This window comes from Salvelinus namaycush, unplaced genomic scaffold (assembly GCF_016432855.1).
Source record: "Salvelinus namaycush isolate Seneca unplaced genomic scaffold, SaNama_1.0 Scaffold1996, whole genome shotgun sequence".
Taxonomy (NCBI): Eukaryota; Metazoa; Chordata; class Actinopteri; order Salmoniformes; family Salmonidae; genus Salvelinus; species Salvelinus namaycush.
This window is the reverse complement of record NW_024058781.1, coordinates 1-18,701: the sequence shown is the minus strand read 5'-3', so window position 1 is coordinate 18,701 and position 18,701 is coordinate 1. Positions and strand designations below refer to the sequence as shown.

At 47.8% G+C, this 18,701-nt stretch overlaps 1 protein-coding gene across 1 annotated transcript; it reads right to left on the bottom strand.

Annotated features, from left to right (window-relative positions):
- Positions 1-5,808: 5,808 nt before the first annotated feature.
- Positions 5,809-18,206, bottom strand: LOC120037960 (acidic amino acid decarboxylase GADL1-like; the record flags this gene model as incomplete). Its single annotated transcript, XM_038983899.1, has 3 exons — positions 5,809-8,856; positions 9,428-9,569; positions 18,007-18,206. Coding segments are annotated over 3 exons (516 nt in total), but the record flags the coding sequence as incomplete, so codon positions are not given.
- Between the last annotated feature and the right edge of the window lie 495 nt (positions 18,207-18,701).

The following is an 18,701-nucleotide window of genomic DNA, read 5'->3' as shown; positions in this document are numbered from 1 at the left end:
GACTACATTGAGGTTATATTGGGGTCATTGGTTGAGGCCATGTTGAGACTACATTGAGGTTATATTGGGGATGTTGGTTGAGGCCATGTTGAGACTACATTGAGGTTATATTGGGGTCATTGGTTGAGGCCATGTTGAGACTACATTGAAGTTATATTGGGGTCATTGGTTGAGGCCATGTTGAGACTACATTGAGGTTATATTGGGGATGTTGGTTGAGGCCATGTTGAGACTACATTGAGGTTATATTGGGGTCATTGGTTGAGGCCATGTTGAGACTACATTGAGGTTATATTGGGGATGTTGGTTGAGGCCATGTTGAGACTACATTGAGGTTATATTGGGGATGTTGGTTGAGGCCATGTTGAGACTACATTGAGGTTATATTGGGGTCATTGGTTGAGGCCATGTTGAGACTACATTGAGGTTATATTGGGGATGTTGGTTGAGGCCATGTTGAGACTACATTGAGGTTATATTGGGGATGTTGGTTGAGGCCATGTTCAGACTACATTGAGGTTATATTGGGGTCATTGGTTGAGGCCATGTTGAGACTACATTGAGGTTATATTGGGATCCATTGGTTGAGGCCATGTTGAGACTACATTGGGGTTATATTGGGGTCATTGGTTGAGGCCATGTTGAGACTACATTGAGGTTATATTGGGACCTGTTGGTTGAGGCCATGTTGAGACTACATTGGGGTTATATTGGGGATCTGTTGGTTGAGGCCATGTTGAGACTACATTGGGGTTATATTGGGGATCTGTTGGTTGAGGCCATGTTGAGACTACATTGAGGTTATATTGGGATCTGTTGGTTGAGGCCATGTTGAGACTACATTGGGGTTATATTGGGGACCTGTTGGTTGAGGCCATGTTGAGACTACATTGGGGTTATATTGGGGTCATTGGTTGAGGCCATGTTGAGACTACATTGAGGTTATATTGGGACCTGTTGGTTGAGGCCATGTTGAGACTACATTGGGGTTATATTGGGGACCTGTTGGTTGAGGCCATGTTGAGACTACATTGGGGTTATATTGGGGTCATTGGTTGAGGCCATGTTGAGACTACATTGAGGTTATATTGGGACCTGTTGGTTGAGGCCATGTTGAGACTACATTGGGGTTATATTGGGGATGTTGGTTGAGGCCATGTTGAGACTACATTGAGGTTATATTGGGGATGTTGGTTGAGGCCATGTTGAGACTACATTGAGGTTATATTGGGATCTGTTGGTTGAGGCCATGTTGAGACTACATTGAGGTTATATTGGGGATGTTGGTTGAGGCCATGTTGAGACTACATTGGGGTTATATTGGGGATGTTGGTTGAGGCCATGTTGAGACTACATTGGGGTTATATTGGGGACCTGTTGGTTGAGGCCATGTTGAGACTACATTGGGGTTATATTGGGGTCATTGGTTGAGGCCATGTTGAGACTACATTGAGGTTATATTGGGGTCATTGGTTGAGGCCATGTTGAGACTACATTGAGTTATATTGGGGATGTTGGTTGAGGCCATGTTGAGACTACATTGAGTTATATTGGGGACCTGTTGGTTGAGGCCATGTTGAGACTACATTGAGGTTATATTGGGGTCATTGGTTGAGGCCATGTTGAGACTACATTGAGGTTATATTGGGGATGTTGGTTGAGGCCATGTTGAGACTACATTGGGGTTATATTGGGGATGTTGGTTGAGGCCATGTTGAGACTACATTGAGTTATATTGGGGATGTTGGTTGAGGCCATGTTGAGACTACATTGAGTTATATTGGGGACCTGTTGGTTGAGGCCATGTTGAGACTACATTGAGGTTATATTGGGGTCATTGGTTGAGGCCATGTTGAGACTACATTGAGGTTATATTGGGGTCATTGGTTGAGGCCATGTTGAGACTACATTGAGGTTATATTGGGGATGTTGGTTGAGGCCATGTTGAGACTACATTGGGGTTATATTGGGGATGTTGGTTGAGGCCATGTTGAGACTACATTGAGGTTATATTGGGGATGTTGGTTGAGGCCATGTTGAGACTACATTGAGTTATATTGGGGATGTTGGTTGAGGCCATGTTGAGACTACATTGAGTTATATTGGGGTCATTGGTTGAGGCCATGTTGACACTACATTGAGGTTATATTGGGGACCTGTTGGTTGAGGCCATGTTGAGACTACATTGAGGTTATATTGGGGTCATTGGTTGAGGCCATGTTGAGACTACATTGAGGTTATATTGGGACCTGTTGGTTGAGGCCATGTTGAGACTACATTGAGGTTATATTGGGGACCTGTTGGTTGAGGCCATGTTGAGACTACATTGAGTTATATTGGGGTCATTGGTTGAGGCCATGTTGAGACTACATTGAGGTTATATTGGGGATGTTGGTTGAGGCCATGTTGAGACTACATTGAGGTTATATTGGGGTCATTGGTTGAGGCCATGTTGAGACTACATTGAGGTTATATTGGGGTCATTGGTTGAGGCCATGTTGAGACTACATTGAGGTTATATTGGGGTCATTGGTTGAGGCCATGTTGAGACTACATTGAGGTTATATTGGGGTCATTGGTTGAGGCCATGTTGAGACTACATTGAGTTATATTGGGGATGTTGGTTGAGGCCATGTTGAGACTACATTGAGGTTATATTGGGGATGTTGGTTGAGGCCATGTTGAGACTACATTGGGGTTATATTGGGGATGTTGGTTGAGGCCATGTTGAGACTACATTGAGGTTATATTGGGGACCTGTTGGTTGAGGCCATGTTGAGACTACATTGAGGTTATATTGGGGATGTTGGTTGAGGCCATGTTGAGACTACATTGAGGTTATATTGGGGTCATTGGTTGAGGCCATGTTGAGACTACATTGAGGTTATATTGGGGTCATTGGTTGAGGCCATGTTGAGACTACATTGAGGTTATATTGGGGATGTTGGTTGAGGCCATGTTGAGACTACATTGAGGTTATATTGGGGATGTTGGTTGAGGCCATGTTGAGACTACATTGAGTTATATTGGGGTCATTGGTTGAGGCCATGTTGAGACTACATTGAGGTTATATTGGGGATGTTGGTTGAGGCCATGTTGAGACTACATTGGGGTTATATTGGGGATGTTGGTTGAGGCCATGTGCCATCCAGACATTCCAGTGGACAGTTTGGACCGTGACCTTAACCACAGGACTACCATGACCACAGCCTGACTGTGTTTGTCTGAGACGGGCAGTGTGTGTGTGTGTGTGTGTGTGTGTGTGTGTGTGTGTGTGTGTGTGTGTGTGTGTGTGTGTGTGTGTGTGTGTGTGTGTGTGTGTGTTCGTTTGTCGCTCGAGGAATAGGCGGGTACAACTGACCACTCCCTCCACACACACACACACACACACACACACACACACACACACACACACACACACACACACACACACACACACACTGCCCTGGGCTATATTGGGACCATGGGTATGTCTCAAATCGCACCCGTATTCCCTATATAGTCCACTACTATGGGCCCTGGTCAAAAGTTGTGAACTATATAGGGGAAAGGGTGCCATTTGGAATAAATTCTATAGTCCCTGTGCCCAAGGAAGCGAAGGTAACCTGCCTAAATGATTACCGCCCCGTGGCACTCAGGTCAGTAGCCACGAAGTGCTTTGAAAGGCTGGTCATGGCTCACATTAACAGCATCCTCCCAGAAACCCTAGATCCACTCCAATTTGCATACCGTCCCAACAGATCCACAGATGACGCAATCTCAATCGCACTCCACACTGCCCTTTCTCACCTGGACAGGAGGAATACCTATGTGAGAATGCTGTTCATTGACTAGAGCTCAGCGTTCAACACCATAGTGCCCTCAAAGCTCATCAATAAGCTAAGGACTCTGGGACTAAACACCTCCCTCTGCAACTGGATCCTGGACTTCCTGACGGGCCGCCCCCAGGTGCTAAGAGTAGGCAGCAACACATCTGCCACGCTGATCCTCAACACTGGGGCCCCTCAGGGGTATGTACTTAGTCCCCTCCTGTACTCCCTGTTCATCCATGACTGCGTGGCCAAACACGACTCCAACACCATCATTAAGTTTGCTGACGACACAACAGTGATCAATGATGTGATCACCTGATCACCGACAATGATGAGATGGCCTATAGGGAGGAGGTCAGAGACCTGGCAGTGTGGTGCCAGGACAACAACCTTTCCCTCAATGTGAGCAAGACAAAGGAGCTGATTGTGGACTACAGGAAAAGGAGGGCCGAACAGGCCCCCATTAACATCAACGGGGCTGTAAGTGAACGGGTCGAGAGTTTCAAGTTTCTTGGTGTCCACATCACCAACGAACTATCATGGTCCAAACACACAGAGACAGTTGTGAAGAGGACACAACAAAAACTTTTCCCCCTCAGGAGACTGAAAATGTTTGGCATTGGCTTCTCTGACTAATGATTACCCTGGTCCAGACCTCGACATGCTTCAGTTCAGACAGCTTCTCTGACTAATGATTACCCTGGTCCAGACCTCGACATGCCTCAGTTCAGACAGCTTCTCTGACTAATGATTACCCTGGTCCAGACCTCGACATGCTTCAGTTCAGACAGCTTCTCTGACTAATGATTACCCTGGTCCAGACCTCGACATGCTTCAGTTCAGACAGCTTCTCTGACTAATGATTACCCTGGTCCAGACCTCGACATGCCTCAGTTCAGACAGCTTCTCTGACTAATGATTACCCTGGTCCAGACCTCGACATGCTTCAGTTCAGACAGCTTCTCTGACTAATGATTACCCTGGTCCAGACCTCGACATGCTTCAGTTCAGACAGCTTCTCTGACTAATGATTACCCTGGTCAAGACCTCGACATGCTTCAGTTCAGACAGCTTTTCTGACTAATGATTACCCTGGTCCAGACCTCGACATGCTTCAGTTCAGACAGCTTCTCTGACTAATGATTACCCTGGTCCAGACCTCGACATGCTTCAGTTCAGACAGCTTCTCTGACTAATGATTACCCTGGTCAAGACCTCGACATGCTTCAGTTCAGACAGCTTCTCTGACTAATGATTACCCTGGTCCAGACCTCGACATGCTTCGGTTCAGACAGCTTCTCTGACTAATGATTACCCTGGTTGAGACCTCGATATACTTCGGTTCAGAGCTTCTCTGACTAATGATTACCCTGGTCAAGACCTCGACATGCTTCAGTTCAGACAGCTTCTCTGACTAATGATTACCCTGGTCCAGACCTCGACATGCTTCGGTTCAGAGCTTCTCTGACTAATGATTACCCTGGTCCAGACCTCGATATGCTTCGGTTCAGAGCTTCTCTGACTAATGATTACCCTGGTCCAGACCTCGACATGCCTCAGAGAAGATGGCTAAAGCATAAACATGTACTGTACTGTCTGGCATGGCAATAATCAGAGGAGTGGGCTAAAACACACAAAGATCTATACCAGGCTATGAAGAGGAAGTCTGTAATCAGAGGAGTGGGCTAAAACACACAGAGATCCATACCAGGCTATGAAGAGGAAGTCTGTATTCAGAGGAGTGGGTTAAAACACACAGAGATCTATACCAGGCTATGAAGAGGAAGTCTGTAATCAGAGGAGTGGGATAAAACACACAGAGATCCATACCAGGCTATGAAGAGGAAGTCTGTAATCAGAGGAGTGGGATAAAACACACAGAGATCCATACCAGGCTATGAAGAGGAAGTCTGTAATCAGAGGAGTGGGATAAAACACACAGAGATCCATACCAGGCTATGAAGAGGAAGTCAAAAGATACTCGACAACAACCTGATTCAGTAAACAAATGGTTTTATTTTCACTGATAAAGAAAATAAATCATTCTCAGTGAAACCTCATTGGTGCTGAACCATCGACAAAAAAAAATCCCACATACAGGCTTTTTTCAGACAACATATCTGAACAAAATGCTATTGGAACAAAACAAAACAACAAGAGAAAACAGAATGTCTTGCAAGAATACGATATGATGTATACTACAGAATGCACGTATCCTAGTATTGTACACAGAACTCCATACATGTTTAAAGTAAACACCATTCTCTTTGATGGCAAGCTACCAAAAAAAAACACCTTCCTTTTAAGCCAACTGGTATGATGCATTATAAAGCTGGTATGATGCATTATAAAGCTGGTATGATGCATTATAAAGCTGGTATGATGCATTATAAAGCTGGTATGATGCATTATAAAGCTGGTATAATGCATTATAAAGCTGGTATAATGCATTATAAAGCTGTTATAATGCATTAAAAAGCTGGTATGATGCATTATAAAGCTGGTATGACGCATTATAAAGCAGCTGTAATGCATTAAGACTGGTTTGACCACTTAAATCGTCTTATTATCGTCTCGTAGTAATGACTGAACAACAGGCATTTTGAGTCCGTTTAAAACAAGTAAGAAAGCATTTCATCTGTTGGCTTTAAGTAACGTGTTGCTGAAGAAAAAAACGATTATAAAACAGAACAACGGAAGCCATTTTAAGATCTGTCTGATTCATGCAGGTGGACTCACAGTATCCAAGCACTAGGTGTGCTACATTTCTTTTTGAAAATTATTTTAAAATCATAGAAGTTAATGCGTGTGGAAGAAAATTCTTCAAAAGAGAAAATCCAGAACTAAAGAACTAAAATACATTTAAAGCTCTTCCCTGACATCATCACTATTCTCTAAAGATTATATATTAATCTCATCAAGTAATATACATATTTTAATATTATATAAATCTCTTACAATCAATCGGTATCGCTTAAAATCGTATCTCCTAAAATCTCTTCAAATATTTCAACTTTTACTAAAAGTTGCACGCCTTGTTTTCTAACAAGCAGTTATATTATATTATATTATATATTACCCTTTTAATATAACAGTATGATATATTACCCTTTTAATATAACAGTATGATATATTACCCTAAAAAAGCACATTAACATAAAGGATATTGACATTGAGTTTTTTATTGATCTGAAATTGGTTCCAATAAAGAGGTTGAGCCCTCAAACCGTCAACAAGCTACTGTGTCTCAGTCTCGTGGACTGACACACTGCCTGTCCTCAGAATTACAAATGGAATCGATAGTGAGCAGAAGGAACAGGAACTCATTGGAGCACTTTATGGAGACGGGCAATGGAAGGATGATACGCTGAGGCTTCGGAAACAACCCTGGGGCACCAAATAAGAGAACAAGTTCACAAACTTCTTAAAGGATGTTTGGAAACTTCTTATAGGACGTTTTGGAAACTTCTTATAGGACGTTTGGAAACTTCTTATGGGACGTTTGGAAACTTCTTATAGGACGTTTGGAAACTTCTTATAGGACGTTTGGAAACTTCTTATAGGACGTTTTGGAAACTTCTTATAGGACGTTTGGAAACTTCTTATAGGACGTTTTGGAAACTTCTTATAGGACGTTTGGAAACTTCTTATAGGACGTTTGGAAACTTCTTATAGGACGTTTGGAAACTTCTTATAGGACGTTTGGAAACTTCTTATAGGACGTTTTGGAAACTTCTTATAGGACGTTTGGAAACTTCTTATAGGACGTTTGGAAACTTCTTATAGGACGTTTGGAAACTTCTTATAGGACGTTTGGAAACTTCTTATAGGACGTTTGGAAACTTCTTATAGGACGTTTGGAAACTTCTTATAGGACGTTTTAGAAACTTCTTATACGACGTTTTGGAAACTTCTTATAGGACGTTTTGGAAACTTCTTATAGGACGTTTTGGAAACTTCTTATAGGACGTTTTGGAAACTTCTTATAGGACGTTTGGAAACTTCTTATAGGACGTTTGGAAACTTCTTATAGGATGTTTTGGAAACTTCTTATAGGACGTTTGGAAACTTCTTATAGGACGTTTGGAAACTTCTTATAGGACGTTTGGAAACTTCTTATAGGACGTTTGGAAACTTCTTATAGGACGTTTGGAAACTTCTTATACGACGTTTGGAAACTTCTTATAGGACGTTTTGGAAACTTCTTATAGGACATTTTGGAAACTTCTTATAGGACGTTTTGGAAACTTCTTATAGGACGTTTGGAAACTTCTTATAGGACGTTTTGGAAACTTCTTATAGGACGTTTTGGAAACTTCTTATAGGACGTTTTGGAAACTTCTTATAGGACGTTTTGGAAACTTCTTATAGGACGTTTTGGAAACTTCTTATAGGACGTTTGGAAACTTCTTATAGGACGTTTGGAAACTTCTTATAGGACGTTTTGGAAACTTATAGGACGTTTTGGAAACTTCTTATAGGACGTTTGGAAACTTCTTATAGGACGTTTGGAAACTTCTTATAGGACGTTTGGAAACTTCTTATAGGACGTTTGGAAACTTCTTATAGGACGTTTTGGAAACTTCTTATAGGATGTTTGGAAACTTCTTATAGGATGTTTGGAAACTTATAGGACGTTTGGAAACTTCTTATAGGACGTTTGGAAACTTCTTATAGGACGTTTGGAAACTTTTTATAGGACGTTTGGGGTACCACCTCTTCCGTTTCACTCAGTTTCAAAACATGATCTCCTGTTTCATGACCCATGGGCTTTGTTCAAAATGGTACCCTATTCCCTGTATAGTGCCCTACTTTAGACCAGGGCTCATTGAGGGAATAGGGTGCCATTCTGTAGGTATTCTCCGTGGGATCATAAGTCCATCCCCAGGCTGTGTATTTGGTCCAGCAGGAAGTCCATGTCTTGTCTGCTGACCTGAGGGCTAATGATGATCTGTCTGAAGAAGTTAGCCTTGTCTCCATGGGGCTGGTAGCCTACCATCATAGAGCCCTTCTTCATCATGCGCTCCTTAACCACTGGCGCCACCTGGGGGTAGGGAGTAGTACATACACTGTGAGATGGTGGAACTGGAAGTTAAGGTGTCAGTATTCCAATAATCTCTCCTTCCTCATGAAGTAAACACTCATTCACGTGTGAGACCATTGGATCAGTGTTTCCATGTACCAGTCATTACCTTTCAAATCCACGAATTCACGGCAGAAAGGAGAGATTATTGGGAACATAACCAAAGTCAAGTTGTATTTAGAGTCTCCACACACTGATCTAAGGTCCATTTCTGCATGGAGTGGATTGGAGGATTATGCTGCTTGACATATCCTGCTTATCCTGCTTGACATCTGGTGTCAGTGGTGGGATCTGAACCCACGCCTCCGATAGAGACTGGAGCCTAAATCCTCATGGTTAGCTAACTATTGTCTCATTCATATCCTGTGAAATGAATGTCTTTTCTGTTTTTCAACATTAATTAATTCCTGAATTCAATTGTATTAACCTTTTTTGTGTTATTCATGACAGGGCTTCTGTTAACGTTGAAAAACACCTAAAGGAAAGGAGAGGATAGTGTTCTGTATATGAGGGGATGTCCTCTCTGACTTACCGCATGGACCTTTTTCCAGAACTCAGGTCCATCAGTCATGTCCCTCAGACTGGGAGGAATGTACCAGAAACAGACGTTGGTGTACTCCGGCTCCATCACAAGACGGAATCCATCTCTCTTCTTGATCTCCTCTGCCAGATATCTACCAAAGAGAAGGAAGTCAAGAGTGTCAGAAATAATTATATTCCACAACCGTACGAAACCCTTTTCAGGCTCTAAGAGTTTTACCGAGCCTTTTTTCAACAGTGCAAGACTGCAATGTGTGGTCTAGTCTGTCCAACACAGCACTCCTGCTCCATAGTCTTAGACAGCCCTACCTATTGTTTACCAAGTTAATAACTGCAATGTATTTCCTGTTGTCTACGTTTACAACACAGCAGTAGTCCTCCTGCTATCCTCTAGACCACCACTAGAGGTCCCTGTCCTCCAGCCAGACACAGCAGTAGTCCTCCTGCTATCCTCTAGACTACCACTAGAGGTCCCTGTCCTCCAGCCAGACACAGCAGTAGTCCTCCTGCTATCCTCTAGACCGCCACTAGAGGTCCCTGTCCTCCAGCCAGACACAGCAGTAGTCCTCCTGCTATCCTCTAGACCGCCACTAGAGGTCCCTGTCCTCCAGCCAGACACAGCAGTAGTCCTCCTGCTATCCTCTAGACCACCACTAGAGGTCCCTGTCCTCCAGCCAGACACAGCAGTAGTCCTCCTGCTATCCTCTAGACCACCACTAGAGGTCCCTGTCCTCCAACCAGACACAGCAGTAGTCCTCCTGCTATCCTCTAGACCACCACTAGAGGTCCCTGTCCTCCAGCCAGACACAGCAGTAGTCCTCCTGCTATCCTCTAGACCACCACTAGAGGTCCCTGTCCTCCAACCAGACACAGCAGTAGTCCTCCTGCTATCCTCTAGACCACCACTAGAGGTCCCTGTCCTCCAGCCAGACACAGCAGTAGTCCTCCTGCTATCCTCTAGACTACCACTAGAGGTCCCTGTCCTCCAGCCAGACACAGCAGTAGTCCTCCTGCTATCCTCTAGACCGCCACTAGAGGTCCCTGTCCTCCAGCCAGACACAGCAGTAGTCCTCCTGCTATCCTCTAGACCGCCACTAGAGGTCCCTGTCCTCCAGCCAGACACAGCAGTAGTCCTCCTGCTATCCTCTAGACCACCACTAGAGGTCCCTGTCCTCCAGCCAGACACAGCAGTAGTCCTCCTGCTATCCTCTAGACCACCACTAGAGGTCCCTGTCCTCCAACCAGACACAGCAGTAGTCCTCCTGCTATCCTCTAGACCACCACTAGAGGTCCCTGTCCTCCAGCCAGACACAGCAGTAGTCCTCCTGCTATCCTCTAGACCACCACTAGAGGTCCCTGTCCTCCAGCCAGACACAGCAGTAGTCCTCCTGCTATCCTCTAGACCACCACTAGAGGTCCCTGTCCTCCAGCCAGACACAGCAGTAGTCCTCCTGCTATCCTCTAGACTACCACTAGAGGTCCCTGTCCTCCAGCCAGACACAGCAGTAGTCCTCCTGCTATCCTCTAGACTACCACTAGAGGTCCCTGTCCTCCAGCCAGACACAGCAGTAGTCCTCCTGCTATCCTCTAGACCACCACTAGAGGTCCCTGTCCTCCAGCCAGACACAGCAGTAGTCCTCCTGCTATCCTCTAGACCACCACTAGAGGTCCCTGTCCTCCAGCCAGACACAGCAGTAGTCCTCCTGCTATCCTCTAGACTACCACTAGAGGTCCCTGTCCTCCAGCCAGACACAGCAGTAGTCCTCCTGCTATCCTATAGACTACCACTAGAGGTCCCTGTCCTCCAGCCAGACACAGCAGTAGTCCTCCTGCTATCCTCTAGACCACCACTAGAGGTCCCTGTCCTCCAGCCAGACACAGCAGTAGTCCTCCTGCTATCCTCTAGACTACCACTAGAGGTCCCTGCCCTCCAGCCAGACACAGCAGTAGTCCTCCTGCTATCCTCTAGACTACCACTAGAGGTCCCTGTCCTCCAGCCACACACAGCAGTAGTCCTCCTGCTATCCTCTAGACCACCACTAGAGGTCCCTGTCCTCCAGCCAGACACAGCAGTAGTCCTCCTGCTATCCTCTAGACTACCACTAGAGGTCCCTGTCCTCCAGCCAGACACAGCAGTAGTCCTCCTGCTATCCTCTAGACCACCACTAGAGGTCCCTGTCCTCCAGCCAGACACAGCAGTAGTCCTCCTGCTATCCTCTAGACCACCACTAGAGGTCCCTGTCCTCCAGCCAGACACAGCAGTAGTCCTCCTGCTATCCTCTAGACCACCACTAGAGGTCCCTGTCCTCCAGCCAGACACAGCAGTAGTCCTCCTGCTATCCTCTAGACCACCACTAGAGGTCCCTGTCCTCCAGCCAGACACAGCAGTAGTCCTCCTGCTATCCTCTAGACCACCACTAGAGGTCCCTGTCCTCCAGCCAGACACAGCAGTAGTCCTCCTGCTATCCTCTGGACTACCACTAGAGGTCCCTGCCCTCCAGCCAGACACAGCAGTAGTCCTCCTGTTATCCTCTAGACTACCACTAGAGGTCCCTGTCCTCCAGCCAGACACAGCAGTAGTCCTCCTGCTATCCTCTAGACTACCACTAGAGGTCCCTGTCCTCCAGCCAGACACAGCAGTAGTTCTCCTGCTATCCTCTAGACTACCACTAGAGGTCCCTGTCCTCCAGCCAGACACAGCAGTAGTCCACCTGCTATCCTCTAGACCACCACTAGAGGTCCCTGTCCTCCAGCCAGACACAGCAGTAGTCCTCCTGCTATCCTCTAGACCACTACTAGAGGTCCCTGTCCTCCAGCCAGACACAGCAGTAGTCCTCCTGCTATCCTCTAGACTACCACTAGAGGTCCCTGTCCTCCAGCCAGACACAGCAGTAGTCCTCCTGCTATCCTCTAGACCACCACTAGAGGTCCCTGTCCTCCAGCCAGACACAGCAGTAGTCCTCCTGCTATCCTCTAGACCACCACTAGAGGTCCCTGCCCTCCAGCCAGACACAGCAGTAGTCCTCCTGCTATCCTCTAGACTACCAGTAGAGGTCCCTGTCCTCCAGCCAGACACAGCAGTAGTCCTCCTGCTATTCTCTAGACCACCACTAGAGGTCCCTGTCCTCCAGCCAGACACAGCAGTAGTCCTCCTGCTATCCTCTAGACCACCACTAGAGGTCCCTGTCCTCCAGCCAGACACAGCAGTAGTCCTCCTGCTATCCTCTAGACTACCACTAGAGGTCCCTGTCCTCCAGCCAGACACAGCAGTAGTCCTCCTGCTATCCTCTAGACTACCACTAGAGGTCCCTGTCCTCCAGCCAGACACAGCAGTAGTCCACCTGCTATCCTCTAGACCACCACTAGAGGTCCCTGTCCTCCAGCCAGACACAGCAGTAGTCCTCCTGCTATCCTCTAGACCACCACTAGAGGTCCCTGTCCTCCAGCCAGACACAGCAGTAGTCCTCCTGCTATCCTCTAGACCACCACTAGAAGTCCCTGTCCTCCAGCCAGACACAGCAGTAGTCCTCCTGCTATCCTCTAGACCACCACTAGAGGTCCCTGTCCTCCAGCCAGACACAGCAGTAGTCCTGCTGCTATCCTCTAGACTACCACTAGAGGTCCCTGTCCTCCAGCCAGACACAGCAGTAGTCCTCCTGCTATCCTCTAGACCACCACTAGAGGTCCCTGTCCTCCAGCCAGACACAGCAGTAGTCCTCCTGCTATCCTCTAGACTACCACTAGAGGTCCCTGTCCTCCAGCCAGACACAGCAGTAGTCCTCCTGCTATCCTCTAGACTACCAGTAGAGGTCCCTGTCCTCCAGCCAGACACAGCAGTAGTCCTCCTGCTATCCTCTAGACTACCACTAGAGGTCCCTGTCCTCCAGCCAGACACAGCAGTAGTCCTCCTGCTATCCTCTAGACCACCACTAGAGGTCCCTGTCCTCCAGCCAGACACAGCAGTAGTCCTCCTGCTATCCTCTAGACCACCACTAGAGGTCCCTGTCCTCCAGCCAGACACAGCAGTAGTCCTCCTGCTATCCTCTAGACCACCACTAGAGGTCCCTGTCCTCCAGCCAGACACAGCAGTAGTCCTCCTGCTATCCTCTAGACTACCACTAGAGGTCCCTGTCCTCCAGCCAGACACAGCAGTAGTCCTCCTGCTATCCTCTAGACTACCAGTAGAGGTCCCTGTCCTCCAGCCAGACACAGCAGTAGTCCTCCTGCTATCCTCTAGACTACCACTAGAGGTCCCTGTCCTCCAGCCAGACACAGCAGTAGTCCTCCTGCTATCCTCTAGACCACCACTAGAGGTCCCTGTCCTCCAGCCAGACACAGCAGTAGTCCTCCTGCTATCCTCTAGACCACCACTAGAGGTCCCTGTCCTCCAGCCAGACACAGCAGTAGTCCTCCTGCTATCCTCTAGACCACCACTAGAGGTCCCTGTCCTCCAGCCAGACACAGCAGTAGTCCACCTGCTATCCTCTAGACCACCACTAGAGGTCCCTGTCCTCCAGCCAGACACAGCAGTAGTCCTCCTGCTATCCTCTAGACTACCACTAGAGGTCCCTGTCCTCCAGCCAGACACAGCAGTAGTCCTCCTGCTATCCTCTAGACCACCACTAGAGGTCCCTGTCCTCCAGCCAGACACAGCAGTAGTCCTCCTGCTATCCTCTAGACTACCACTAGAGGTCCCTGTCCTCCAGCCAGACACAGCAGTAGCCCTCCTGCTATCCTCTAGACCACCACTAGAGGTCCCTGTCCTCCAGCCAGACACAGCAGTAGTCCTCCTGCTATCCTCTAGACCACCACTAGAGGTCCCTGTCCTCCAGCCAGACACAGCAGTAGTCCTCCTGCTATCCTCTAGACCACCACTAGAGGTCCCTGTCCTCCAGTCAGACACAGCAGTAGTCCTCCTGCTATCCTCTAGACCACCACTAGAGGTCCCTGTCCTCCAGCCAGACACAGCAGTAGTCCTCCTGCTATCCTCTAGACCACCACTAGAGGTCCCTGTCCTCCAGCCAGACACAGCAGTAGTCCTCCTGCTATCCTCTAGACCACCACTAGAGGTCCCTGTCCTCCAGCCAGACACAGCAGTAGTCCTCCTGCTATCCTCTAGACTACCACTAGAGGTCCCTGTCCTCCAGCCAGACACAGCAGTAGTCCTCCTGCTATCCTCTAGACCACCACTAGAGGTCCCTGTCCTCCAGCCAGACACAGCAGTAGTCCTCCTGCTATGGAATATGAATGACAGTCATCCAATATGCTGTATTAGAAATAAGGCCGTGTTCATGGGGGAAATAAAAAGGACTGGTCCTCCCTCATGTTAGATGGCACCGACCGCCCTACTGAATCCTATACAGCATTAGACACGTGAATGGAGTGGAGTGAGCAGGGGGCTATTAGTAGCAGTCTGAAAATAGCCTGGTCGTTGTCTGGCCTCGTGTCGTATGACCCCCTATCTTGGTCCCACATACCCCCTGCAGACAGTAGGTCCTGAACTGTAAAGGTGACCACAGGTCATCTGGATCAGAATAGATGAGGGGTGGGGGGGGCAGCTAAAAAGGCCACACGGAATAGATGGGGGGGGGGGGGGGGGGACAGCTAAAAAGGCCACACAGAATAGATGGGGGGGGGGGGGGGGGACGACAGCTAAAAAGGCCACACAGAATAGTTGGGGGGGGAGACAGCTAAAAAGGCCACACAGAATAGATGGGGGGGGGGGGGGGCGGGGGGGGCAGCTAAAAAGGCCACACAGAATAGTTGGGGGGGGGGGGGGGGGGCAACTAAAAAGGCCACACAGAATAGTTGGGGGGGGGGGGGGGGGGGCAACTAAAAAGGCCACACAGAATAGTTAAGGAACCCTGGACCTGACCGTAATTTACTGCCAACAGCCCAGAAATAGAACCGGCTGCCCTCCAAATATACAGCTTGATTTCTAGGACCTGCTTGAATTACATGCAGTCGATGCCAAGCCCGTTCTGCCTGTATTCTCCACTGTACGCCTGGTCAGAAAGCTGTTGAGATGCTGTGGTTGCTGGTGTAGAAGATGTATCATTCCTCAGCCTGGGTTATATCTATTAGGAGGTATCTCGGTGTAGGTTTTAACTCCGTAGTTAAACTGCTATTACTCTTGACCGTATGGAAAAACATAGCTGTTTTCCATAGTAATGTTACTGTGTATAGACCAGAGAGGACCACAGTGTAGAAGATGGCCTCCTGTCCTCCTGGAGAACTACCGGGTGGCTGTGCAGGCTTTTGCTCCAGCCCTGCTCTAACAGATAGGATTCAGATGACTCAGCAGAAGTCTGCATACCTTAGTAGCTCTTCAGGGTTGGCCATCTTTTGCTCTACAGTCTATTTGTAGCTTGCTACTGCTTTGGTATTTGGGACGGAGACACTGAGAGCAGGAAGCACTGGACAGATACTAGTTACATTGGATGCAGAGCCCTTCCCATCACTCTGTATTTGTCGCCCCCCCACCCCCAAAAAAAAAACATTTGATCAAGCAACTTAAAAACACTATGAAACCATTTTAATCAAAATACATGAAAATATAAGATTTGTCATCAATCCCAACCCTTTTTGCTATAACGTTAGAGTAGTCCAGCATGTAGGCTGATGGACTGGGCTATTAGCTGAACAGACAGGATCAGACAGGACCAGACAGGACCAGACAGGACCAGACAGTCTGAGGGGGTCAGTCATGGATGGTGTAAGCTGATGGACTGGGCTATTAGCTGAACAGACAGGACCAGACAGGACCAGACAGGACCAGACAGGACCAGACAGGACCAGACAGTCTGAGGGGGTCAGTCATGGATGGTGTAAGCTGATGGACTGGGCTATTAGCTGAACAGACAGGACCAGACAGGACCAGACAGGACCAGACAGGACCAGACAGTCTGAGGGGGTCAGTCATGGATGGTGTAAGCTGATGGACTGGGCTATTAGCTGAACAGACAGGACCAGACAGGACCAGACAGGACCAGACAGTCTGAGGGGGTCAGTCATGGATGGTGTAAGCTGATGGACTGGGCTATTAGCTGAACAGACAGGACCAGACAGGACCAGACAGGACCAGACAGTCTGAGGGGGTCAGTCATGGATGGTGTAAGCTGATGGACTGGGCTATTAGCTGAACAGACAGGACCAGACAGGACCAGACAGTCTGAGGGGGTCAGTCATGGATGGTGTAAGCTGATGGACTGGGCTATTAGCTGAACAGACAGGACCAGACAGGACCAGACAGGACCAGACAGGACCAGACAGTCTGAGGGGGTCAGTCATGGATGGTGTAAGCTGATGGACTGGGCTATTAGCTGAACAGACAGGACCAGACAGGACCAGACAGGACCAGACAGGACCAGACAGGACCAGACAGGACCAGACAGTCTGAGGGGGTCAGTCATGGATGGTGTAAGCTGATGGACTGGGCTATTAGCTGACCAGACAGGACCAGACAGGACCAGACAGTCTGAGGGGGTCAGTCATGGATGGTGTAAGCTGATGGACTGGGCTATTAGCTGAACAGACAGGACCAGACAGGACCAGACAGGACCAGACAGGACCAGACAGTCTGAGGGGGTCAGTCATGGATGGTGTAAGCTGATGGACTGGGCTATTAGCTGACCAGACAGGACCAGACAGGACCAGACAGGACCAGACAGGACCAGACAGTCTGAGGGGGTCAGTCATGGATGGTGTAAGCTGATGGACTGGGCTATTAGCTGACCAGACAGGACCAGACAGGACCAGACAGGACCAGACAGGACCAGACAGTCTGAGGGGGTCAGTCATGGATGGTGTAAGCTGATGGACTGGGCTATTAGCTGACCAGACAGGATCAGACAGGACCAGACAGGATCAGACAGGACCAGACAGTCTGAGGGGGTCAGTCATGGATGGTGTAAGCTGATGGACTGGGCTATTCGCTGACCAGACAGGATCAGACAGGACCAGACAGGACCAGACAGGACCAGACAGTCTGAGGGGGTCAGTCATGGATGGTGTAAGCTGATGGACTGGGCTATTAGCTGAACAGACAGGACCAGACAGTCTGAGTCATGGATGCTCCAGGATCATGTTCAAGGGCGGCAGGTAGCCTAGTGGTCAAAGCGTTGGGCCAGTGCTAGATCGAATTCCCCAGCTGACAAGGTAAAAATCTATCGTTCTGCCCCTGAACAAAGCAGTTAACCCACTGTTCCTAGGCCGTCATTGTAAATAAGAATTTGTTCTGACTTGCCAAGTGAAATAAAGATGAAATAACGGTGAAATAACGGTGAAATAAAGGTGAAATAAAGGTGAAATAAAGGTGAAATACATTTTAAAAAGGGCCAGTAGAGGGCTGGGAGCTTGACTGTTGCTACGGTGCAGAAGGCCTGCCACTACAATGTACACTAAAGCTCATACATTAGTCCAGCACTGTACGCATTTCACTGGACCAGAGCACAAACAGATCTGGGACCAGGCTAGATAGATGAGTCTTCTATCAAGTCTTTTGGAGGAAAGAAACAAAAGAGAAATATTTTTTGTTTGTTTGTTTGTCATAAGACTGTCATTCAAACTGACCTGGCCATAGCGAGGGCTCTGTCCACTCTCTCTTCCAGACCCTTGGTGCCGATGGCTTTCCACATCAGCCAGAACTTGAAGGCGTCGGGCTTGCGGCTACACTGTATGGACTTGTCTCCCGTGTCATAGCTGACGTCATAGAACTTATCCTGCTGGAAGAGGTAGGAGGCCTGGGCCGAGTGACACCGCTGGAGAAGATTCTAGAACAACGAAACACAGAGAGAGAACATATGAGTCTCTGGAGCAGAGTCTGGATAACGACGAAGAGCTGGGAGGAGGAGGAGGAGGAGAAAGAGAAGGAGGGAGAGGTATTTGGTATTTTATTAGGATCGTCATTAGCTGTTACGAAAGCAGCGGCTACTCTTCCTGGGGTCCACACAGAACATGAAACATGACATAAAACACAACATGAATTAATACAGAACATTAATAGACAAGAACAGCTCAAGGACAGAACTACAATAAAACACATTCTAAAAGGCACACGTAGCTTACATATCAATACCAATACATACACACAAACTATCTACGTCAAAGGAGGAGGAAGAGGAGGAAGAGAATGAGGAAGAGGAGGAGGAAGAGGATGAAGATAATGAGGAAGAGGAGGAAGATGTGGAGGAAGAGAATGAAGAGGAGGAGGAAGATAATGAGGAGAAACACAATGAGAACGAGATTTCGCTACACTCCCAACAACA